Consider the following 26,996-nt stretch of genomic DNA (forward strand, 5'->3'; position numbering starts at 1 on the left):
TTACCTCTGCATTTGTAAAGGTGGGTATGTTTTCTCAAACCATTTGTAATTTGCTGATTTGTAATAATGACCTTGTAAAAATGACTTTTCATGGGTTTTTCTGTCTTTACTATTTTTTTGTATTAAAGATTTCCTTGTGTAAACAATGAATGTCAAATATGTGTTTTCATGGAGAACACAGGCTCAAGCATACCATCCAGCTATGAAAGCTAGAGCCTGAGAACAGAAGACAGCCGTTTTATAAAGAGAACCTGCCTTATGTTAACGAATGCTAATTATTTAACTTGTGTTACGAGTGAGTTATGATGTTGTTTTAGTATAAATGACTTAATTTAGGGACCAAGGAATGCATGAAACATTTTCCATTAGACTTAATGGTAATTATATTTTTTGACAGAGAATTTTATTATCCAGGACCATAAAATCATACAAATACACACACACACATATACTTAGATCTTTATTTTAGAAATGTGTTGTACACACACAAACTCTCTCTCCCCTCTTCCTCTCCCCCCTCCCTCTCCCTCTTCTCATCTGACCTGGAAGCATTTGCACTTACACATTCTTCTCCATGGAATACCATCCAGCCATGGTATAGTTTTACTGCAGTTTATTCAATCATTCTCTTACTGATGGTTATTCACATTGTTTCCTTTTTTTGTCCTTATCAAAAAATACAATATACATTGATAAACATATAATCTTAAGTTTAAACTGGCACTTTATCTTTTCTTAGGGATAGATTCCCAGGAGTGAGACTCCTGGATTGAAGGGTCTGTGTATCCTTAATGTTAAGAGTTGCACTTTACACATTTCTAACAGCAGTGTATGAGATGAATCTTCTCCCCTGCTTCCTTGCTGGTAGTAGACAAGAGGACAGTTTAGAAAGACAAAGACTTACTGGACTATAGCTGTTCTGGTAAAACCTGTTCAGAAAGTCACTCACATTCATATATAGTCACAGCACATCAATGACATTCAGAAACAAGGAAGAAAAAGGCCAGTTGCCAGTGACAAATCTAGTGTGCGATTTATGACTGATCAGGAGAGAAATGGGAATTTGAAATCAATACTAAGATGGTTTGCCTCTGAGTTATGCAAAAAGCTTTTTTTTTTTTTTTTAGGTTAATTGTTAAACATATGGAGAGATCACTGAAAAGTCTAACTTCTAAGGTGTTTGTGAACCTTTAAAGGAAAGGCTTAACCTGTACTAAAGAGTTCCAAAGGGAGATGCTTTTGGTTGATGACCGTGAAACTCAAGGAATGGAAATGACTCCTTTAAACAGAATGTGGCAAAAACGCATTTCTAAAGTGTTGTGCACATGGACATTTTAAAAAGCAGTAAGACATTTACTGACAGTTTCTTAAATTTTTTCTCTAAAGTCTCTAAAATGTAACATTTGTGAACCACATACACATCCTACTTTTTTATAAGACAATTTGTAAAATATTAAGAGAAATAGGGAAACAAAAATAAAAATACAAGTAGTTTCTGGGTTATACACTATGTTGAAAGACATGCATTTGTACGTAAACAAACAGCCCACTGCAAAACAACTGTGCGCTAGAGACAGGGCCTCTTCAGTTGGGGCATGCACGGAGTGCCGGCCCACAGTGCTCTTGCACTCTCGAAATCCCCTTAATTATGGCTCATTTACATATTGATGTGATTAGCAACCCCAGAAACAAGTTAAAACTTCAACATTGTCTTCTGTTTATTGAAGAGGCAGCGGAATAACGATGGTCAGACCGACTCTCTATGCCAGCGAGCAGTAGGAGAAAACATAGGCCATCTGCCACGGAAACTGTTACCTATTTCATGTGGAATGCATACTGGCTCGGAAAGGTACTGAAAAACACGCTATGTTTAGCATGGAAAATCTTATTCGTGCCCCAACTGTCAGAGGACAAGAATTTCAAACTCCCAGTAACTGTTAAATTTACATGTGTAGATCTAAGATAGGATCACACATAACCACTAAATTCCTAAGGTATTGATCCTTTATGCTGCTGACCAGAACATTTCATTCTTGAGTAATTCAAGATTTTAAAAAGCTCACTGTAATACAACTAAGCATGTCTATTTACAATTGGATATATGCTGATGTAGATTTAGCTGGGCATCGTATCTAACTTTGGGTATAACACTGTTCTGAGGGGACCCTGTTTTTACATGTTTTTGATGTGATGGATTGTATCTCACTATGAATTTCCATGTTCCTTCAGTACCTTTGTGCGGTTTCTCCCCCATGGTCAAGGGTTGGGGTGGAAGGGTTTTCCACAGTCCTGGCTGGCTGCATTCTCAGGGCTTTTCCCCCAAGTGAACTCTTTGATGGACACTGAGCCGGGATTTCCTGCTGAAGGCCTTCCCACATTCAGAACACTCGTATGGTTTCTCGCCTGTGTGGATTCGCAAATGTAATCTAAGGGTTGACCTCTGGCTGAATGTCTTGCCACATTCAGTACATTCATAGGGTTTCTCCCCGGTATGAGTTCTCATGTGTATAATGAGTTGTGAGTTCTGGATAAAGGACTTCCCACATTCACTGCACTCATAGCGTTTCTCCCCTGTGTGAATTTTCTGATGTATAATGAGGTTGGATTTCTTGAAGAAGGTTTTTGCGCATTCATTACACTCATAGGGTCGTTCTCCCGTATGAATTCTCTGGTGTGTAGTAAGTTCAAATTTCTGGGCAAATGTCTTGCCGCAATCACTGCATTCATAGGGCTTCTTCTCCATATGTGCTCTCTGGTGTACGATGAGGTTTGACTGGTGGGTGAAAGCTTTTCCACATTCAATACATTCAAAGGGTTTCTCCCCCGTATGAATTCTTTGATGTTTAATGAGGTTTGCTTTATGGGAGAAGGTTTTCTTACATACATTACATTCATAAGGTTTTTCTCCAGTGTGTATTCTCTTGTGACTAATGAGGAGTGACTTAAAGGAGAAAGCTTTGTCACAGTAATTACAAATAAAAGGTTGTACCAAATTTCTAATTTTTTGATGTTTAAAAATGGCTTCTTTAAAGACTTTTCCACTTTTGTTATATTCAGAGTATTCTAATCCATTATGGGTTTTCTCTTGCTTCAGATAGAGGAGTGCTTTTCCAAATCCGTTACACTCGTCAGCTCTCTTTCTTACATAGCTTCTATTATTATTAAGTAAGTCTGAATTTGATTTCAAAGTTTTTTCATATAAGTCATATTTATAGGGTACGTGCCTTAAAGAAACAAAATCTGTGCTGAGATTAAATGTTTTTCCAAAGAGATTACCTCTCTCCTCAATTGGGGTTTGGTTCTTAAAAATGATAAATGGCCTCGCCTGCTCATCGGGGTTGCTGTGGTTCCTCTCCGTCTGGTCGTCAGCCTTCCACACCTCTAGGAAAGAGCACATGAGAAACGCTCGGTCAGCCCCTGCGCTATAATGTTCGAGGATGTGAAGTCTCTACAAGTGTTCTATCGTGGGGCTGTCTCTTCAGTGCGGGATCCAGTCTTCTAGTACTAAAAAGTCTCCAATGCAAATTTTGCCTAGTTCTTAAAACTCTGAAAGAAAAAAAAAGTCCTTGGCAAAAAAAAATAAGTGGGAGCTGACAATGGACGCAAGTGGCAGTGCCACATTACAAAATGGCCCTAAAGGGTAAAAAGGACAGCAAACAGGGCACAAATGATGTGGGAAGTCTGGCAAGTCTGGGGACAAAGGAGATTCAGAATTGTCCTCAAGGACACTGAACAGTTAACATCTTCATCTGCTTGTTTTCGTGGTCTGTGCTAAGGGGAAAGGCCTAGGCTGATCTGAGCTTAGCAACTACCCCTTAGGCTCTGAATGACCATGATCTGCTCATCTCTGCCACGCAACTTTTTTTTTTTTTTTAAAGATTTTACTTATTAATTTGACAGAGACACAGAGAGAGAGGGAACACAAGCAGGGGGAGTGGGAGAGGGAGAAGCAGGCTTCCCGCTGAGCAGGGAGTCCGACGCGGGGCTCGATGCCAGGACCCTGGGATCATGACCTGAGCCGAAGGCAGACACTTAACGACTGAGCCACCCAGGCGCCCCTGCCACGCAACTTCCAACACTTCTCACCGGTCGGCAGAGCTGATTCTATTGTAAAGATCCAAATCTCTAAAGTATGACTTTTGCAAGTGGATGACACGATCCAGAACTCCTATTTTGTGGGAAATAAAATTAATCCAAGGGTCCAAGATCCTTGAGGCAGAATCCTTTGTTTCACTACTTTTTTCTACTGAAATATCTTATTTTTCTCCTACTATGTTTAGTTTCTTCTCTAAACCAGTCTTGTCCCTACTTTTATTTGAAAGAAATCTTAAGGATCAGATTTATCCAACCTTGACCTAGACCTTTAAGAACCTTTATTTTTATCTGTATGGTCCTGGTCATTCCTGACTCTTGTGATCCTGCTGCCATGTGTGTCTAGGACAAAGACATCGCCCTTACACTAAAAAAAAATTTTGTTGGGTTTTTTTTTCCTTACAGCTATTACATTAATTCCATGACCTAAAATATCACAGTCACCATTCTGGCAAACTGACAAAACTAATCACAAAGGTTTAAGAAAGGTTAGGCAATGTCAAGTGTGAGGGGAAAATACAAAAAAAACAGGAAAAAAGTTAAGCAGGGACAGACATAATCAGAGGTATGATTCGGAGGTCTGAGGAATACAGGTTATCTGGTCTTGGCCAGCGCTAAAGGTTTGGGGACCTGAAAAATTGCTTCTTAAAAAATATTTTAAAATATTTTAACCCACTCATGATCCCTAGGATATTACTTCCCTTGGCTTCTGGTTCTCCTTCCCTCTTTTGCCATCTTCCCTAGAAAACTGTGAAATGGCAATTGTTAATATGCTATCTATACTTCTCTTCCTGTTGCTTGAAAATCACATCTGGTTTGACACTATCAGATAACTTGCTAATGGAACATAGCTCCTAACTGCTTGGACTTCCGAAATCGCCAAAATAAAGAAGGTAGAACTTCAGAGTCTGCACTCTCTCTCAGCTTTAACAACTGAAGCTGAAGGACAAAACCACTAATTCAGAAACTCAGAATTGCGGGTACGGGAGAAAGTACACAAAAGGTAGGCAAACACTAAGGTACACCCGAAAGAGGTCCTTACCCACTGACAGTAAGTTGCTATAATTCTCCAGCATCACATCCATGTACAGGATCCTCTGTGAGGGGTCCAGCTGCTCCCATTCCTCCTGAGTGAAGTCCACAGTCACATCCGTGAATGAAACGGATCCCTGAAATGGCATATTGCTATTCATTCTGAAATGATCAACATTTGATAATGTAGAAAAGGATATGTGAAAACTTACTCTTACCTTGTTACAAAACAGTCATTCACCAGAACACCAACTATACATCTTCACGGTTTTATGTTTCCAAACTATCTTTATAACAGTTAAAGCATTTATTTAGATTCCCCCCTACCTCTGACACTATCATATGTGATAGGCGTTGAAGATTAATCAAACACTGTTCTCTGAAAATGTGTACAGGGAGATAAATGCGTAAATATGCAGTATTGAATGTTACCAGTGTAGAGATGATGCTCACGTAGGTACTTCTGTGGTATCACATCAGACAGTATTAAAGAGTTAAAGCTTTAAATATATAAAGGCAGAAGAGGAACTTACAATTATAAGACAAAATGTCAGGCATCCGTAGATCTCTCTACCATAGCCAAGCCATAAAAATGGTAGAAGAGCAAAAATAAACAAGTGGAACTACATCAAACTAAAAAGCTTCTGCATAGAAAGAAAACCATCAACAAACTGAAAAGGCAACCTACTGAATGGGATAAAATACTTGCAAATCATCTGATAAGGGGTTAATATCCAAAATATACAAAACTCATAGCTCAATAGCAAAACAATCCAATTAAAAAATGGACAGAAGATCTGAACATTTTTCCAAAGCCCTATATATGGCCAACAGGTACATGAGACGATCGCTCAACACATCACTAATCATCACAGAAATGCAAATCAAAACCACAGTGAGGTATCACCTCATACCGGTGAGAATGGCTGTTATCAAAAAGATGAGGAATAAATGTTGGCAAGGATGTGTAGAAAGGGGAACCTTGTGCACTGTTCGTGGAAAGGTAAACTGGTACAGCCACTAAGCAACACAGTATGAAGCTGCCTCGAGAAACAGAACTACCACATGATCCAACAATTCCACCTCTGAGTATTTGTCTAAAGAAAACAAAAACACTAACTTGAAAAGATACATGCAGGGCGCCTGGGTGGCTCAGTTGGTTGTGTCTGCGTTTGGCTCACGTCATGATCTCAGGATCCTGGGATAGAGTCCCACATCAGGCTCCCTGCTCGGCGGGAAGTCTGCTTCTCCCTCTGCCCACCCCCCCCCCCCACTCGTGCACATCCTCTCACTCATAAAAATAAATCTGAAAAAAAAGATATATGCACTCCCCTATATATACATGTTCATTGCAGCCTAATTCACAATAGCCAAGATACAGAAACAACCTACGTGTCCAAGGGCTGACGAGTGGAAAAGGAAATGTGGCACATACATACAATGGACTATTATTACTCAGACATAAGAGAGAAAATCTGGTCACTTGTGACACACGGATGGATTTTGAGGGTATCATGTTAAGCAAAATAAGTCAGAGAAAGACAAATTGTATCATCTCACCTATATGTGGAATCTAAACCCCAAAACCACCAAGCTCATAGACACAGAGAACAAACTGGTTGCTACAGTGGAGGGTGGAGAGTGGGCAAAGTGGGGGAAGGGAGGTCAAAAGGTACAAACATCCAAGTATAAGACAAGATGTAGGGGTGTAATGTTTCTGCATGGTGACTAGAGTTAACAATACTGAATTGTATATTCGAAAGTTGCTAAGTTCTCATCACAAGAAAAAAAATTGTAATATGTATGGTGGTGGATGTTTACCAGACTCATGGAGGTGATCATTTAGCAATATACACCAGTATCGAATCATTACACTGTACACATGAAACTAGTAATCCTATGTCATTATATCTCAATAAAAGATTAAAAGAAAATGTTCACAGTCACATTTTACATTAAGAGCCCAAAGCCCCAAAACAAATGTTCATCAATAGATTTTTTGTGGGGGGCACCTGGTGGCTCAGTCGTTAAGCGTCTGCCTTTGGCTCGGGTCAGGATCCCAGGGTCCCGGGATCGAGCCCTGCATCAGGCTCCCTGCTTGGCGGGAGGCCTGCTTCTCCCTCTCCCACTCCCCCTGCTTGTGTTCCCTCTCTCACTGTGTCTCTCTCTGTCAAATAAATAAAATCTTTAATAAAAAATAGATTTTTTTGTGGTATATTAAAACAATTAATTGAGTCCTATAAAGCAATGAAAATGAACTATTTCTAGCTACACAGGGAGGATTTCACAAGAGCTTCAAGAATCCTGGCTAATTTCTATTTCTTGGCCTGAATGGTGGCTATATGGATTTTATTAATCTGCATCCACTTGGCTAAATGATAAGTACAGTAAGAACTTCTGCATGGCTGCTAGACCAACGAGGGGGATAAACCTGTGGCACATTACTTTGACTCAAGTTACAATAATTTATTTTTTAAACAAGGTTTTTTTTTAAATTTTATTTAAGAGAGAGAGAGACTGCGTGTGTTCACGAGACCAAGAGAGCACAAGCAGGCGGAGGGGCAGAGGGAGCGGGAGTAGCGGACTCCTGTGGATGCGGGGCTCAATCCCAGGACCCCGGGATCATGACCTGAGCTGAAGGCAGACGCTTAACCATCTGAGCCACCCAGGCGCCCTCAAGTTAAAATAATTTAGAAATGACTCCACCATCAAATGTGAAAATATTCTTTTTTCTCACAGTGCTGTTTTCCATACTCTATACAAACAAAAACCCCCCAAAATTGTTGATAAAACACAATTTTGATACCATAGCATTAAAAGGGATGTCAAGCATGACTGACTTCAAAGACTTGTCAAGACAGTATGGTTTCCATCTGGAATGAATTTCGTGTTCTGGGGGGAAAAAGCCTATGGCCATGAGGAGAGGTGTGCCTAGCATATCTGATATCCAGAGCAGACCATTTTTTAATACCCCTTCCTAACCCCTTCAAACTGTTAGATATTCCTTGACTTATGACAGGGTTACATCCTGATAAACCCATCATAATGTGAAAATATTGTAAGTTGGAAAATGCATTTAGTACACCTAACCCCCTGAACATCGTAGCTTCGCCTACCCTAAACATGCTCAGAACACTGACATGAGGGGCACCTGGGTGGCTCAGTTGGTTAAGCCACTGCCTTTGGCTCAGGTCATGATCCTGGAGTCCCTGGATCGAGTCCCGCATCGGGCTCCCTGCTCAGCGAGGAGCCTGCTTCTTCCTCTAACCCTCCCCCCTCTCATGTACTCTCTCTCTCTCTCGCTCTCTCAAATAAATAAATCTTAAAAAAAAAAAACCACTGACATTAGCTGACATGTAAGCAAAATCATCTAATTCAAAGCCTATTTATTTTATAATAAAGTGTTCAATATTTCATGTAATTTACTGAATTCTGTACTGAAAATGATAAACAGACTGGTTGTACGGGTACAGAATGGTTTTAAGTGTACTGGTTGTTTACCTTCATGATTGTGTGGCTGACTGGGAGCTGTGGTTTCTGCTGCTGCCCAGCATCACAAGAATATCCTACCACATATTGTGAACCCAAGAAAAGCTCAAAATCCCAAGTACAGTTTCTACTGAATGTGTATTGCTTTCACAACATCGTAAAGTAAAAAAAACCATAAGTTAAACAATCTTATGCTGGAGACTGTCTATACATCTAAACTGTCACCTCCCAATTGACTTTTGAGTACAAGAATCTTCTTTAACCTATTCACATTCTCTCTATTCTGAATCTACGTATCTTTCATCTTCAGTTACGACCTTTGATTCCTTAGGCCTTGGTGATTCTTCCCAACTGTCACTGCCCCTGTAAGATTCCATACCTCCAAAATCTAGATTACACTTGTCACCATCTTTGAAACCCTTGCCCTACTGACTTCCTACCGTCTCCCATTCATAACTCCTAGCCTTGGGAAAAGTAGTAAGAAAAAAATGACATAAAGGTCTGAGTACTACAAATGACCTAGTTATACTGAACAAATTTGCAGGTAGCCTAATCAGCATTATTTCATGACCTCTTCTAGAATTCTTTAGCCACTTGGCATGGGAGCAGAGAATACAAGTGGTGGGTCATGGGTGAGATCAAGGCCACGGAGGGTCAACAATCATAGAGCCAACGTTTTCCCAGTAGTAAATATTTATTCTTATTATCAGATCACTTCTGAAATTACAGTTCGAAAAACAGGATCATTAGGAAATTTCCAAGGGTCTAAAGTACTAGGGACACAAAAAGCAAGATCATTCTTCACCCTGATAGGCAAGCTAGAGAACCCCTCAAGTCTTTCCTTTGCTTATTGTTTCCACTGAAAACCCAAATTACAAAAGCCTCTTCTTATTTTGTCTCCCCTTATTCTCATCTACCCCACATTCTAAAGCTAACATCATTTTTCTAAAGAATAGCTCTAGTACACGATTACCTTGAGTCGACACAATCATTATCTACTAAAAATTAATAAACAATGACTAGCTCAGTATTCAACATCATTCAACTTTCTTTTCCATCCCTCTTTCCCATGGCTCTCCTCTCTATGCAAAGATCTTTCCAGTAAGATAACATCCTAGATCACTTAGATGTGATCCTTCCATATTTTGAGTCCCTGATCGGTTTTAAACCCTGGGGTATTTTGTTTCTATCTCTTGTGGCAATTTTGCCTTGCTTTCTTTTGTTAAGTGTGTCATATTCCTTCCATTCTCCCCGCTAGATGCTAAAATTTTTTAGACCAGAAATTGTACCTTGCTCATCTTTATATTCCTGTTAGCACAGAGTACATGAGTTTATGTTAGGCACAAATTAAAAAAAAAAAAAAATGCTAAATTGAGTGGAGTATTCAACTTTGTTTTTCATTATCTTCTTCTTCCTGAAGAGACATGCTACATAATTCCTATAGCAACATCCTAAGTAGCCAGCCAAAATAATACAGCATCTGTATTGTTCATAGTCAGATTGTGTAAAGATTTTGGTAATATTTGCTAAATCTTAATATCTGGCTCATTTTCCTGAGATGTCATGCATGCTCTAGTATGCTTGTCTCTTCATTAAAAATGTTTTTTATTCAGTTTGTAATCTACATGATTCCTAGATCAATTCTGGCTGTATTTGTACTTGACAATAAATTTGTATCTAGATACCAGTTTTACTAGTGGTTACTCAGCTTCTCAGCATGGAGTAAGTATAAGTGAAACCATCTCCACATTTTCAACATAATGTAAGTAGAGACATACAATGTGATTCATCATCACCCAGGCATAAGTCATGGGCCACATAACCTCCCACAAAAGAAAGGAACAGCACATAGTAAAACTAAACAGGAAAAAAGAATGTCAGAAAAGATATTTTAAAAATATGTAACTGGATTTAACAGCAGGTCAGACACATCTAAAAAGATGATGAGAAAACTGGATAGGTCAGCAAGGAACCTAGACTGAAACAGAGAAAGAACAAAGGATGGGAAACACATCAAAAAGCCTAAAAGACACATGGGACAAACTAAAAAGGCCTAATATACTTGCAGTTGGAGTCCCAGTACAAGAGGAAAAATGCAACAGAAACAATACTTGAAGAAACAATGGCTTAGAATTTTCCAAAACAGCTCACACACCAGACCATTGAACACTATTAACCCCAAGAACAAATACAAAGAAAATCACATTTATTTACATCATAAAACTGCTAAAAATCCCAGAGAAAAAAGACACACTGCCTACAAAGACACAATAAAACAGCTGACTTTTCTTTTCTTTTTTTTAAAGATTTTATTTATTTATTTGACAGAGAGAGACACAGTGAGAGAGGGAACACAAGTGGAGGGAAGTGGGAGAGGGAGAAGCAGGCTTCCCGCGGAGCAGGGAGCCTGATGCGGGGCTTGATCCCAGGACCCTGGGATCATGACCTGAGCTGAAGGCAGACACTTAATGACTGAGCCACCCAGGCGCCCCAACAGCTGACTTTTCAACAGAAACAATGTAAGCCAGGAAACAACAGAGTATCTTCAAAGTGCTGAATGAACAAATGAATTGGCAAACTTTCTATAAAGGGCCAAGTAGTAAATCTTTTGGATTCTGCAGGCCACATGTGGTCTCAACTACAAGCAATCAAGTCTGCCATTGTACTGTGACAGCAGGCATAGGATATTTGTAAACAAATGGGCACGGCTGTGTTCCAATAAAACTTGATTTATGGACACTGAAATATGAATTTCATATAACTTTCATACCATGAAATACTATTCTTTTGATTTTTTTTTTCCAGCCATTAAAAAAAACGTAAAAAACACTTTTAGCTGTGGGTCATACATAAAGAAGGCTGAAGGCCATTTGGTTCATGGGCATTAGTTTAACAACCTGATCTAAAATGATGGCTACTGGGGTGACTGGGTGGCTCAGGAGGTTAAGCATCTGCCTTCGGCTCATGTCCTGATCCCAGTGTCCTGGGATCGAGCCCCATGTCGGGTTCCCTGCTCAGTGGAGAGTCTGCTTCTTCCTCTCCTCTTGTTTATGCTCTCTCTCTCTCTCTCTGTCAAATAAATAAAAATCTTCCAATAAAATAAAATAATGGCTACTAAATAATAAATGTCAGGTAAGTGTTAGGTAATTTTACTATAAAATGATGAGAACCATAAAAAAGACAATTAAATCTAACAAGAGTCAGGTAGATACAAAAAGCATCAGGAAGCAATAAGTCAGCAAAATATGTTGTTAAAATAACTACATAGGGGATGTGGGAAGGAGGTGTTAAGTAATTAGCTGAAACTAATATTTGGATTCCAGCAATCTGGGAGTTGTAGCAGAGAGAAAGTATTGTGTGTGTATGGAAAATATAAATTGTAATTAACTTCTTAAACTTTGTTTAAAACATAAGCACCAAAAGAGTAAGCTAAACCTTTAAAAGAATGGAAATAGGGGCGCCTGGGTGGCTCAGTAGGTTAAGCGTCTGACTCTTGGTTTCGGCTCAGGTCATGATCTCAAGGGCCTGAGATCAAGTCCTGCATTGGGCTTCGCACAGAGTCTGCTTGAAATGCTCTCCTTCTCCCTCTGTCCTTTCCCCACTCTCTCTCTAAAATAAATAAATACATAAAATCTTAAAAAAAAAATATATATATATATATATATATATATAATTTTTAAGATTTTATTTATTTGTCAGAGAGAGAGAAAGAGCACACAAGCAGGAGGAGTGGCAGGCAGAGGGAGACGCAGGCTCCCTGCTGAGCAGGGAGCCCGATGTGAGACTCGATCCCAGGACCCTGGGATCCTGACCAGAGCTGGAGGCAGACGCTTAACCGACCGAGCCACCCAGGCGCCCTGAATGGAAATATATTTTGGCAGACCAGGAGAAGAAGAAAAGTGCTACAAGTGTCAAGAGGAAGAAAATCAGTAATCAAAATAAAAATAGAATAAACATTTAATAAAAGGTTAAGATCCTCAGAGAAGTTTTCTTTTTAAAGGTTTATTTATTTTAGAGGTGGGGAGGGCAGAGTGAGACAGAAAGGGAAACTTAAGCAGACTCCACACTGAGTGCAGAGCCCTACATGGGGCTTGATCTCATGACTCTGAGATCATGACCTGAGCTGAAATGAAGAGTCAGATGTTTGACATAACCAACTCTGCCACCCAGATGCCCCCAGATAATTAAAAAAAAAAAAAACAAAAAACCACATACTTTTTACAAGAGGCAAACTTAAATAGCAAAGCTTCAAAATAAAAGGCACAGAAAAGCTGGCACAGGAACATCAATAATTAAAATATTAGTGAAAACAGAATTCCAAAAATACGTATATGCCACAACCCTCAAATTCTATAAATTCTATTTAATGCGTACAAAAGTATGGAAAAAGAGAAGTGCACATACCTGCACAAAACTTACAATACTGGCTACCTCTAAAGTGAGGAGACAAGCTTTAATGGTCAAGAGGATTTTAGCATTGAATAAGGTGACTTAATACCAGGAGTAACAAGAGCCTGCTAGGGAGATCAGAACCATGATAATGAGAAAGACTAAGAGAATTCAATATAAACTGTGTCACATAAAGACAAGAACTTACATATATATACATGGTATATACATGACATATATATATATTTATATAGTCTTTCTCTCTAGTGTGTGTGTGTGTGCGCGTGTGTATATATGTGTATATATATTATATATACCTACAGTATGGAAGCAAATAAGCCAAGATGTTAAGTCTTAACTACTGGATACTGTAATAGGTTGATAGTTATTAGGTTGAGCCATATTGAAATTGATGCCATTCAACTGTTGTGACATACAAATATTGTACTTTCATATAGCTCAACCCTAATACAATTTTATTTGTATTCCTCTGCATTTTCACACTTGACAAAACCAAACAAAAAAAGGTGAGAAAAAATACATTATGAACTATCATGCAAACAGAATTAAAAAACAAATCATCAGAAAATTTTAAAACACTGGGTACAAAGAGAAAACCCACAAGTTTCTGGATAGAACTGAAAGATCACATTCTGATAAGTAGAAAGGCCTCTGGACTTCATGCCTACAACACTAAAAAGCAATCACTTTAAAATTCTGAGAGGGGGGCGCCTGGGTGGCTCAGTCGTTAAGCGTCTGCCTTCGGCTCAGGTCATGATCCCAGGGTCCTGGGATCGAGCCCTGCATCGGGCTCCTGGCTCAGCAAGGAGCCTGCTTCTCCCTCTCCCTCTGCCTCTCCCCCTACTCATGCTCTCTCTCTCTTTCAAATAAATAGATAAAATCTTTTAAAAAATAAAATTCTGAGAGAGAAAAACAACAATAAAAGCTGGACCAATATATAAGATAATTCGCAGGCACTGGAGACCAACCATTGCAGGGCTACAATTACTGAAAGAACAGTGAACATAAGGGGAGCACAATGATAAAAGCGCTGAAAAAAAAAAATCAATCTTGAATTCTATACACAGCAAAAATGTCCCTAATGGTATTTTCTCTAAAAGGTAAGCACAGAGAAACAGACCCCAAGCAGCAAGTGGCACTGTTGCCACATTGAAAAAAATAAAAATTAGCATGTGGGTCTGCAAAGCAACTGAGATTTGGGGGCAAGATAATGAACATAAAGAAGACATAGAGAAGGGGCTCTAAAATTCTGCATAAAAATTCACCTCAGATCTCTGGGTGGTTCCTAACGTGCACGTAGGGCAAGCCTCTAGGAGAACTAGTAGATGGCAACAGTTTTGTTCTGCCATAGTTAAGTTATTGGCAAAACACAATTTAACACACTTTAGAGGGAGTTATGTATTATACATGCGTCCAGCAAATAAACAAAGATTACTAGAAAATATGTGAAAAACCAAAAAAAGCAGTGATAAGACAAGAAACAAGAGGTGAACAGTCAACAGTATATATTTAGAGATAATCCATGGATTAGAGTTACTACATAAGACTTCAGATTAACTGTAAAGTATTATGTAAAAGAATACAGAGAGGGGAGCCTGGCTGGCTCAGTCTGTAGAGCATGTGACTTTTGATCTAGGGGTCATGAGTTCAAGCCCCATGTTGGGGGTAGAGTTTACTTCAGAGAAAAAAAATACAGAGAAAAAGATGGATAATGTAGATAAAAATATGAGAATATTTCAATAAAGAACTGGAATCTACAAAAGAGAAGCAAATGAACATCACAGAACTGCAAAATGTAGTTTTTAACTGAAATTAAAAACTCACTGTAGAGACTTTAATAGCAGACACGACACAGCAGAAGACAAGAACTGTGCACTTGAAGGCAGGCCAGTAAGATGATGTCTAAACTAACACAGAGAGGAAAAATTGGAGGAAAACCCAAAATAAGAAATGTGAGGTACGGGGGTGCCTGGGTGGCTCAGATGGTTAAGCCTCTGCCTTCGGCTCAGGTTATGATCCCAGGGTCCTGGTCTCGAGCCCCACATAGGGCTCCTGGCTCAGTGGGGAGCCTGCTTCTCCCCTCTCCCTCTGCTCTCCCCCTGCTCATTCTCTCTCTCTCTCTCTGTGTCTCAGATGAATAAATTAAAAAAAAATCTTTAAAAAAAAAAAAAAGAAATGTGAGGTATGGCCAAGAAGTCTAATGCACTATTGCTTAAAATGCTGAAAGCAAAACCAAAAAAGAGTAATGTGTAGTCTCACAAGAAGAGGGAAAAAAAAAGGGGACAGAAACAATATTTGAAGAATAATAGCTGAGAATTTTACAAATATGGTAAATGGCATCAACCACAAATCCAAAAAACTCAATAAAGCCCAAGCAGAATAAATGCAAAGACAACCATATCTAGACACATCATACTCAAACTGGTGAGTGCCAGAGAATAAGAGAGTATCTTAAAAGTAGCCTAAAGAAAAAGATCCCTTTCCTTCAAGGAAAAAAAAAAATGAAGACTTATTTCTTAATAGAAATCACAGAAGTGAGACAAAAACAGAATGTCATCTTTAAAGTACTGAAAGAAGGGGCGCCTGGGTGGCTCAGATGCTTAAGCGTCTGCCTTCGGCTCAGGTCATGATCCCAGGGTCCTGGGATCGAGCCCCGCATCGGGGTCCCTGCTCAGCGGGGGGGGCCTGTTTCTCCCCCTCCCTCTGCTTCTCCCCCTGCTCATATTCTCTCTCTCTCTCTGTATCTCTGTGTCTCAAAGGAATAAATAAAAAAGTCTTAAAAAAAAAAAAATAAAGTACTGAAAGAAAAAACAAACCCTAGAATTCTATACCCAGGGAAAGTATTATTCAAAATAAAGGTAAAATAGGAGAGCTGCCTAGGTGGCTCAGATGGTTGGGTGTCTAGACGCCTTTGGCCCGGGTCATGATCTCCAGGTGCTGGGATCAAATCCCATGTTGGGCCCCCTGCTCAGTGGGGAGTCTGCTTCTCCCTCTGCCTCTGCTCCTCCCCTCTGCTTGTATGGCATGCACTTTCTCTCTCTCTCAAATGAATAAATCTTTAAAAAAGGTAAAATAAAGGCATATATAGAGATTAACAAAACCTGCAAGAATTCACTGCAATATAATGTATACTGTTCTTAGATAATATTGAACTGGTATAATATTAATTCAGGATGATTAGTAAAGTATATAAGCTGTAATCCCTACAGAAACCACTTAAAAAATACATCACAAAAGCATTAATCATAAAAAAGTAGGTATGGTTGTATTTCTATAACCACAGATAAAGAAGGGCAATCCAAAATGATAAAAGGGTAAATCCATCAGGAAGAGAGAACAATCATAAATGCACATGCACTCAATAACAGAGCTTCAAATTACATTAAGCAAAACCAGACAGAACTAAAGCAAGAAATGGACAAATACATATTCATACTATCTATCAATCAAGTATCACAACAGAATAAAGACATTTTCAGAAATGCAAAGTCTACAAAAACATATCTCTCACATACCCTTTCTTAAGAAGATACTGGAGAATGTATTCCAATAAAACAATAGTCACCCAAACAAGACAAAGACATGGGAAGGGGCAAGAAAACGATCAATATCAGAAGTGAAGGAAATCCCTAGGAAAAGTGTGAAAGAGAATGCAGGATGGCAGGGATTCTCTACTGACACCAAACTGCTTGTCACAGAGACTGGAATAGTGTGATTCAAAAGCAGGCATTTTGAGGGCTGTCACAAACAATATGCCTACTGCATTGTACCACCTTTTTAACCTGAGGGCAGAATGCCTGGGTGAACCTGGCCCAGATTCTTTTCCATACTTGGTTTGACTTGTTTTGAACATGTGCTGATGACAACTCTTTCTCCCCTCCAAACCAGGCTGCCTTGGATCACATGAGGACACTCACTTCTTGTGTTCTGCTTTGATCTACTCCTGAGAGTGGGCAGTTGACCAGTGAGCTAAGAAGCAAGAATATAGAGCAACCGACTTGCTCTAATTATATTTCTACCAGACATTCAATACCTGATCCACACTTTGACCCTGCCAGATGGCCCAAGCATGTGAGCCCTATGTTTCTCATGACCTTGCCAATGACTTCTCCAAATGGGATTTCTGGAAACTCTCAGAAAAGCTGAAGCCAGACTATGACTCAGAGACTCTATTCAACTCATTTTCTCCTAGAAACCTTTATCCAATACCAGCAAAATTTCTAGACACAACTAGACTTATGCTTACTTGATCATTTTTGCCATACTTCTCCCCAGTAAGGCTGTATCATTTTAGACTATGACCAATAACGCATGACTGGTTACATCTCTTTAGTTAACACTGGCTAATGTAACTTGAAAAAACAATGCTTAACAACCCAAAGGATACAAATGTAGTGATCTGAAGGGGCACCTGCACCCCAATGTTTATAGCAGCAATGTCCACAATAGCCAAACTATGGAAAGAGCCCAGATGTCCATCAAGAGATGAATGGATAAAGAAGATGTGGTATATATTTACAATGGAATATTACTCAGCCATCAAAAACCTGAAATTTTACAATATGTAATGATGTGGATGGAACTGGAGGGTATTATGCTAAGCAAACTAAGTCAATCAGAGAAAGACAATGATCATATGATTTCACTCATATGTGGAATTTAAGAAACAAAACAGGATCATAGGGGAAGGGAGGGAAAAATAAAATAAGATGAAATCAGAGAGGGAGACAAACCATAGACTCATAACTATGGGAGACAAAATGAGGGTTGCTGAAGGGGAGGTGGATGGGGGGATGGGTTAACTGGGTGATGGGCATTAAGGAGGACACATGATGTAATGAGCACTGGGTGTTATACACAATGATGAATCACTGAACTCTACCTCTGAAACTAATAATACATTATATGTTAATTAATTGAATTTAAATAAATTTTTTAAAAACCCCAAATAACAAAAAACACCCAAGTCTTGGCAAAGGGAACATGGGTGCATAAAAGGACATCTTTAGATCTTAATGTCTGGAAGAAAAAGAAAAAAGAACTCCACCAATCAGAAAGAAAATTATGCAAAACAAGGTAATATAAATTCCAGTTCCAGTTTCTCAAAATTTAATTTTATATTGATTAGGGATACATATAGATGAGCTGTAAAATCTTTAAAGAAAGCAGGAGAATAATTCACAAAAATATCCAGATAGTGGCTACCTAGGAGGAGGACTGAATCATAGAATGTATCATAAGGAACAGAGAATGTTCTATTTCTTTTTTTTATTTTTATTTTTATTTCATTTGAGAGACAGCCTGTGTGTGCAAGAGGGGGGGGTTGGGCAGAGGGAGAAACAGGCTCCCCACTGAGGAGGGAGCCCGATGTGGAGCTCGATTCCAGGACCCTGCGATCATGACCTGAGCCAAAGGCAGACGCTTAATTGACTAAGCCACCCAGGCACCTCAGAGAATGTTCTATTTCTTACCTTGGGTATGGTACATGGGTGCCTATTTTATTATTATTCTTTAAGGCATACATATTTATTATACACATTGTTATAATGTGTATAAAGAGTATTACAATGCTTTAAATACTCCTCTGTATATATGTTACATTACACAATTTACAAAAAAACAAGGAAACTCTGTTCTGATATGGAAAGACTTCAGATATGTTACTGAGTGATAAAAATACATAATCAAGAGAATGAAAAGACAAGCCACAGATAGGGAGAAAATCTTTGCAAAACACATACCTGAAAAAGGACTGGTATCCAAAATATATAAAAGAACTCTTAAAAATCAACAATATGAAAGCAAACCGCCTGATTTAAAAATGGGCCAAAGACTTTCACAGACACCTCATCAAAGAAAATATACAGATGGCAAATAAACATATGAAAAGATGCTCAACATCATGTCATAAAGGAATTGCAAATTACAATGAAATACTGCTACACACCTATCAGAACGGCCAAAATCCACAACACCGACAGCACCAAATGCTAGCAAGGATGTGGAGCAACAGGAACTCTCATTTGTTGCTCTTGGGAATGCAAAATGGTACAGACACTTTGAAAGACACTTTCGCAGTTTCTTACAAAACTAAACATACCCTTACCATATGATCTAGCAATTACACTCCTTAGTACTTATTCAAGTAAGTTATTTTATCTCCTGCACATGAGTGTTTGTAGCAGCTGTCATAACTGTCAAAACTTGGAAGCAACCATTCAATAGGTGAATGGATAAATAAATGACGGTACATCCATATAACAGAATATTATTCAGTGGTAAAAAGAAATGATCTATCAAGCCATGAAAAGATATACAGGAACCTCAAATGCATATTTCTAAGTGAAAAAAACTAATGGTTACATACTGTATGATTCCAACTATATGACATTCTGGGAAAGGCAAAACTATGCACACAGTAAAAAGATCAGTGGTTTCCAGGGGCTCAGGGAGAGGGAGGGAAGGATGAACAGATGGAGCACAGCGGATTTTTAGGCCAGGAAACTATTCTAGGAAACTATAGTGGTGGATACTTGTCATATATTTGTCAAAATCCATAGACCGTACAACACCAAGAATGAATCCTAATGTAAACTATAGATTTTAGTTAAAGTGTCCATATTGGCTCATGAATTTTTTTTTTTTTTTAAAGATTTTATTTATTTATTTGACAGAGAGAGACACAGTGAGAGAGGGAACACAAGCAGGGGGAATGGGAGAGGGAGAGGGAGAAGCAGGCCTCCTGCTGAGCAGGGAGCCCGATGCGGGGCTCAATCTCAGGACCCTGGGATCATGACCTGAGCCGAAGGCAGACGCTTAACTGACTGAGCCACCCAGGCGCCCCTGGCTCAGGAATTCTAACAGGTATACCACGTTAATGGAAGATGCTAATAACAGGGTATTGTGTAGAAGGAGTGAAGAAGTATATGGGAACTCTGTACTTTTTGCTCACATTTCTGTAAATTCAAACTGCTCTAAAAAAATGAAGTCTATTAATTAAAAACAAAATAAAACTCATATAGGATGCCTGGGTGGCTCAGTTGGTTAAGCGTGTGCCTTTAGCTCGGGTCATAATCCCGGGGTCCTGGGATAGAGCCCCACATTGGGCTCCCTGCTCAGTGGGGAGCCTGCTTCTCCCTCTGCCGCTCCCTCTGATTGTGTTCTCTCTCTCGCTCACACTCTCAAATAAATAAAAAATCTTTATAAACAAATCAGCATGATTAATATGCTATCTTATAATAACCTATATTTGTACTTGTGTAAATATGTACATATAAACTCTGGAAAGCTACTCAAGAAAGGAATGACAGTGGTACTCGTGGAAGCTGGGGGAGAATTTAAATACACACCCAGGGATTTACTGAATTCTTTGGCATCATGATAATTTGATTGAAAAAATAAAATACACATAAAACCCTGCATTTGCAGTGAAGAATGCTACATAAAATAACCAGAGACAAACTGATAAACCCACTGTGTGTGGGGATGTTGTCCAAAACACCATCTATATGAAGGTCCATAAAATTTATTCAGACCTAATACCAGAGAACCAAGGAGATGACACTCATACTCAATTCAAAACAACTTGTTTGCTTTCTGGCTGCTGGTACTGATCATTCTTACTATGTTTTCCTTGAGTTTTACTCATCTATGCCTTTCTATTTCATTTTCTGGGTCCTTAGAAACTTCCTCAGATGCACTGAAAAATAAAGTTGGGAAAAACAATCAACTCACCTGGGATTTGTTCATTTTTTGCAGTTTTTGGGTGAAGCCTGGGAACTATGAAGGCAGAACTGGAAGACAGAAAAAGGAAGATATTGTTATTAATGATTGGACCTGCCTTGGAACCCCTACAATGACTTGTTTACAGAGCCTTACACATCACTTGGGAAAACGCCACCTACTGGGATAGTCCCTTGCCTCTTCAGAAGGGACAGAAAAGGGGTGCCTGGGTGGCTCTGTGAGTTGAGCAGCCGACTCTTGATTTTGGCTCAGGTCATGATCTTGGGGTCCTGGGATTAAGCCCTGCATTGGGCTCCATGCTCAACAGGGAATCTGTTTTCAGATTCTCTCTCTCTCTCCCTCTGCCCCTCCCCCTACTTGCAGTCTCTTTCTCTAAAATCAATCCTTTTTAAAAAGATTTATTTTTTAATTTTTTTATTGTTATGTTAATCCCCATACATTACATCATTAGTTTTAGATATAGTGTTCCATGATTCATTGTTTGTGCATAACACCCAGTGCTACATGCAGAACGTGCCCTCCTCAATACCCATCACCAGGCTAACCCATCCTCCCACCCCCCTCCCCTCTAGAACCCTCAGTTTGTTTCTCAGAGTCCATCATCACTCATGGTTCTTCTTAAAAAGATTTATTTATTTATTTGAGACAGAAAACAAGCCAGAAGGTCAGAGGGAGAGAGAAACTCAAACACACTCCAAGCTGAGCATGGAGCCCGACGCAGGGCTCAATCCCATGACCCTGAGATTACGACCTTAGCCAAAATCAAGAGTTGGAGGCTTAACCAACTTAGCCACCCAGGCACACCTAAATAAATCTTAAAAAAAAGAGAAGGGACAGAAAGGATCATGCTGTCAACATTCATCTTCAATCAAACATTATGAGATACCAGAAAAGGCAAGACTAAGACAACCCACTATCAAGAGACAAAGCAATCAACACAAGCTTCAACTGATGAAAATATCAGACAGGGAATTTAAAACAATTATGATTCATCTTTTAAAAATTTTTATGGAAAAGGTGGACAACATGAATAAACAAATGGGAGATTTGAGAAGAGATGAAAACTGCAAAAAAAAAAAAAAAACCTCAAATGGAAAATACAGAAAGCACAGTAACAGAGTTGAAAGAATACCTTCAACAGGTTCAGTAGTAGACTCAATAAAGCTGAGGAAATTTTCAGTAATTCTGAAGACAAGTCAAAAGAAATTACCCAAAATGAAACACAAAGACAAAGGAGAATGAAAAATTAAATAAACAGATAATCCAGGGGCGCCTGGGTGGCTCAGTCGGTTAAGCAGCTGCCTTCAGCTCAGGTCATGATCCCAGGGTCCTGGGATGAAGCCCTGCATCCAGCTCTCTGCTCAGAGGAGAGCCTTCTTCTCCTCTCCCTCCGTCTGGGGCTGTGCCTACTTGTGCTCTATCTCTCTGTCAAATAAATAAAATCTTAAAAAAATAGAGAATCCAAAGGCTGTAGTACAGTATCAAACAGCGTAACAAACATGTCACTGGAATCCCAAGAGAAGAGAGAATGGAACAGAAGTATTTGAAGACATAATGACTGCGAATTTTCCAAAAATAAGGAATGATACCAACTATAGATCCAAGAAGCTCAAATAATTTATCCAAACAGGATAAATACCAAGCCAAACCATATGCAACACATCATATTCAAACCACTGAAAACTGAGGTTAAAGAGACAGTCTTGAAAGTAGCCAGAGGGAAAAGTGACACATTATATAGAGGACCAAGATAAAGAGTCACAGCCAATTTCTCATTAGAAACTATACAATCCAGAAGATAATGCAGTGACATCTTTAAAGTACTTAAAAAGGGAGGGGGGCAGGGTGCCTGGATGGCTCAGTTGGTTAAGCGACTGCCTTCGGCTCAGGTCATGATCCTGGAGTCCCAGGATTGAGTCCCGCATCGGGCTCCCTGCTCAGCAGGGAGTCGGCATCTCCCTCTGACCCTCCCCCCTCTCATGTGCTCTCTCTCTCAAATAAATAAATAAAATCTTAAAAAAAAGGGGGGGGCAACTATCAACCCAGTATTCTATACCCAGCAAATATATCCTTCAAAAAAAACTGAAATCAAAACCTTTTTGAACAAACAAAAACAGAGAATTCATTACCAGTAGACTTGTACTACAAGAAATATTTAAAGTAGTTCTTCAGGTAGAAGGAATATGATATGAGACAAAAACCTGGATCTACACAAAGAAATAAAGATCTCTGGGAATAGTTAAAGATGACTCTAAAGGAAACTTTTTCTTTTTTTTTTTTTTTTTAGATTTATTTATTTGACACAGAAAGCACAAGCAGGGGAAGCGGCAGAGAGGAGGAGAGGGAGAAGCAGGCTTCCCGCTGAGCAGGGAGCCTGACGCGATGAGATGCGACGCAACACAATGCAGGACTTGATCCCAGGACCCTGGGACCATGACTTGAGCCGAAGGCAGTTGATTCACCAACTGTGCCACCCAGGCGTCCCAAGGAAACTTTTTCTTACTTTTAATCACTCTAAAAGATAACTGATTTGTCAAAAAATAGCAGCAGTTTTGTGGGCTTATGGTATATGTAAAAGTAAAAGACATGACAAGAGCACAAAAGATGGGATGATGAAATTGGGAGTATACGGTCATAAGGATCTTATACACAAAGCAATATAATATTACTTAAAGGTCCACTGTGATTAACTCCAGATGTATATTGTAAACTCTAGAGCAACCACAAAAGAAATTTTTTAAGAGGTATAAATAAGCCAATAGTGGAGAAAAAAAATGAAATCATAAAAATACCCACTAATCCAAAAGTAGTCAGAAAAAGAGGAAAATAAGAACAAATAGGACAAGTAGAAAAAACTAGCAAGACGGTAGATTTTAATCAAACCATGCTGATAATTGGTATAAATACACCAAAGAAATGATAGAGGTTGTCAAACTGGAAAAAAAAGCAAGGCCAAACTATGTGCTGTTTATAAGCAGTCTGAAACATAAAAACATAGCTAGATCAAAAGTAAAAGGATGGGGATCTAAAACTAATGATGTAATGTATGGGGATTAACATAACAATAAAAAAATAAAAAAAATAAAAAAATAAAAAAGTAAAAGGATGGGGGCGCCTGGGTGGCTCGGTCTGTGTCTGACTGACACAGTGTCCGTGTCTGACTCTTAGTTTTGGCTCAGGTCATGATCTCAGGGGCCTGAGATCAAGCCCCCCATGGGGCTTCATGTTCAGCGTGCAGTCCGCTTGTCCCTCTCCCTGTGCTTCCCCTCTCCCCACACATTCTTTCTCTCTCCCCCTCTGTCTCCAGAATAAAATCTTAAAAAAAAAAAAGTAAAAGGATGAAAAAGATATGCTTTGTAAACACTGATCAAAAGAAAGCTAGAGTGATTACATTAATATAAAACAGAGTAGACTTCAGAATATTACCAGAGACAGTGATATTATGTCACTGTGATAGATAACACCTGATAAATGTGCCAAATGACCAGAAGACCTAACAATCCTAAATGTATAAGTACCTAACAAAAGAACTTCAAAATACAAGAAGCAAAAACTGACAGAACAGAAAGAAAAAAATAGATAAATCCACAATTATAGTTGGAGACTTTAATACTCTTCTCAGTGACAGAACAGGTAGACAGAAAACCAGTAAGGATACAGAAGAACTGAACCACACTATCAACCACCCTGACCCATTTCATATCTATAGAAGACTCCACCACCAACAGCACAACAGTCATTAAAGTACATACTAAAAATTCCTAAGATAGATCACATTCTTGGCCAGAAAACAAACCTCAAGTTTTAAAGAACTGAAATTTGTAACAAAGTATATTCTTTGAAACAGAATTAAACTAGAAATCAATTAATAGAAAGAGATCTGGAAATTCCTTCCTTCCAAATATTTGGAAATTAAACAACAGACTTCTAAATAACCAAGGGGTGAAAAGTCACAAGGAAACCTTAAAAAAACCATAGAACTGAATGGAAATGAAAGCACAACATATCAAAATTTGAGGGACATACCTAAAGTCGTAATACAGCATTAAACTATTAACTATATTAACTGTAACTATAAACACTGCATTAGGGACACCTGGGTGGCTCAGTCAGTTAAGCGTCTGTGTTTGGCTCAGGTCATGATTCCGGGGTCCTGGTATCAAGTCCCGTCAGGCTCTTTGCTCAGCAGGGAGACAGCCTCTCCCTCTGCCTGCCGCTCCCCCTGTTTGTGCTCTCTCTGACAAATAAATCTTAAAAAACAAAAAACATTGCATTAAACTATATCAGAAAAGAAGAAGGATTTTCATCAATGAACTCAGCTTCCACCTTAAGAAATCAGAAAGAAAAAAGGAAATCAAACCCAAAGCAAACATAAGGAAATAATAAAGCATAGAAATATATTTAAAAAAAAACTTCAAAACAGAAAAACAACAGAGAAATTCAAGAAAACCAAAAGCTGGTTATCTGAAAAGATCAGTAATACTGAAAAACTTCTAGGCAAACTGACCAAAAGGAAGAAAAAAAAGGAGGACACCAATTACCAGTATCAAAAATGATGGAGGAGACACTACTATAGATGCTATAGATATTAAAGAGTTATTCTTTAATAATAAAAATAACTTATCTACAATAATTAAGGAGGCAAAAACAAAAAGGAGGAGAAATCCCAAATATACAAAATAAGAACAGTGGAAAATATCAACAAAAACAAGAGAAAAAATATGAAATAATGGAGAAATGATTAAGTCTTCAACAGCAATAAAATACGACATAAGAATAAAGTTGAGAGGGGCGCCTGGGTGGCTCAGTCCTTAAGCGTCTGCCTCTGGTTCAGGTCATGATCCCGGACTCCCAGGATCCAGTGCCACCTCGGGCTACCGGCTCCGCGGAAGGCCTGCTTCTCCCTCTCCCACTTCCCCTGCTGTGTTCCCTCTCTCACTCACTGTCAGATAAATAAATAATATCTTAAAAAAAAAAAAAAGTTGAGAAAAATGACAAACTTTTGTCATTAAGGTTATCAAGTGCCGTTAAGGGGGACAAAACAAAACAGGACTTGAACACTGGGAAGGCCTGCAGTTAAGACCCAACATCATAAAGGAGTCCATTCCCCCTAATTAAATGCAGCCATTAATAGGATCATCATAAAAGTATAGACAGATTTTTTAATACAACTGATTCCAAAGTACAGTGGGAATCATAAGTCAACCTGCATAATCTCAAAGTGGGAAGAGCAGTAAATTCAACTACAGAGAAACTCAAAACGCCTGCATGGCTAAACTACCAGTGAGCAAAATCAAAAGGCAAATGAAAAAACCTGTGCCATTCACACAAAGTACTGGCTGGCCGTATGATCTCGGGTATTCCATCCATCTGAGCCTCCGTTTTACCTCCAGTTGCAACTGAGATACTAGCGGCGTCACAGGCTAGATGTAAGGATCAGAGGAAGATTTAGCTTTAAAGGCTTTCGCAAAAAGATTTGGCACGCCGTGTGCATCAGGCAACTCGCGCGGGCTTTCATGCCTCCCGGCACCTGGCGAGGCTCGGGCACGCCGCACGCGGCTTCCGGGCGCCGCCAGGTGTGTCCGGCCCCGCCCCCGGCCTCGCCCCGCGCCCTCGGGGCCTGGTCACGCGCGCACCCGCGCGGGCTTCCGGACTCGCTCCCGCGCGGCAGGAGACACTTGCGGCCGGTCGGCGGCGCTTCTCCTGACAAAGGGAGGAAGGCGAGCCCTCGCCGCCGCCGCCCTCCCTCGCCGCCGTCTCCGCCCCCGCACGTCCGGCCAGGCGGGCCCCGCCAGCCCCGCGCCGACGACAGCGCCGGGCGGCCCCTGACGCCGCCCCGGGGGTCACCGCCGCTTGCGAGTCGCCGAAGTTTGGGCTCCCACCCCGCGCGGACAGGAGCCCATCCCTCATCTCCTTCCCCTCGGCCCTCAAGCCCCGCGGAGCTGCGTGGCAACCCCCCTCATACCTGGAGGGGCACAGCCTCCACTTGTGGCTCAGTGCCAGGCCGGGTCACGGCGCGGGTCGGTGAAGACGCGCGGAGACCGGGGCCCTGTCACCCACTCAAGGCAGGAGGTGGGGGAAGGGCAGCCACCGGCGCGCTCGCAGCATTGCACATGCGCAGATGCAAGGGCTGCTCGCCGTCCCAGGGTCCTCTGAGTTGTGGTTTATCCAACTCCGGAACTACATTTCCCATAAGCCTTTGGGCGTGCCGCTGTAGGGACTCTCAGGAA

At 39.9% G+C, this 26,996-nt stretch overlaps 1 protein-coding gene across 5 annotated transcripts; it reads right to left on the reverse strand.

Moving 5' to 3' along the window:
* Positions 1 to 375: 375 nt before the first annotated feature.
* Positions 376 to 26,996, reverse strand: ZFP1 (ZFP1 zinc finger protein). 5 transcript variants are annotated; one of them, XM_036088024.2, is made up of 4 exons: positions 26,732 to 26,996; positions 20,758 to 20,816; positions 5,135 to 5,286; positions 376 to 3,381 (listed from the first exon to the last, which is right to left on the reverse strand). In XM_036088024.2, exons 3-4 carry the CDS (start codon positions 5,283 to 5,285, stop codon positions 2,306 to 2,308), a joined length of 1,227 nt encoding a protein of 408 aa, XP_035943917.1. In that variant the 5' UTR covers position 5,286; positions 20,758 to 20,816; positions 26,732 to 26,996; the 3' UTR covers positions 376 to 2,305. The 5 variants fall into 5 exon arrangements, with proteins under 5 accessions (XP_035943917.1, XP_035943920.1, XP_035943921.1 ...); XM_036088027.2 differs by having other exon boundaries at positions 5,135 to 5,261; positions 26,732 to 26,995; XM_036088028.2 differs by lacking the exon at positions 26,732 to 26,996 and adding an exon at positions 26,154 to 26,384 and having other exon boundaries at positions 5,135 to 5,261.

This window comes from Halichoerus grypus, chromosome 15 (assembly GCF_964656455.1).
Source record: "Halichoerus grypus chromosome 15, mHalGry1.hap1.1, whole genome shotgun sequence".
Taxonomy (NCBI): Eukaryota; Metazoa; Chordata; class Mammalia; order Carnivora; family Phocidae; genus Halichoerus; species Halichoerus grypus.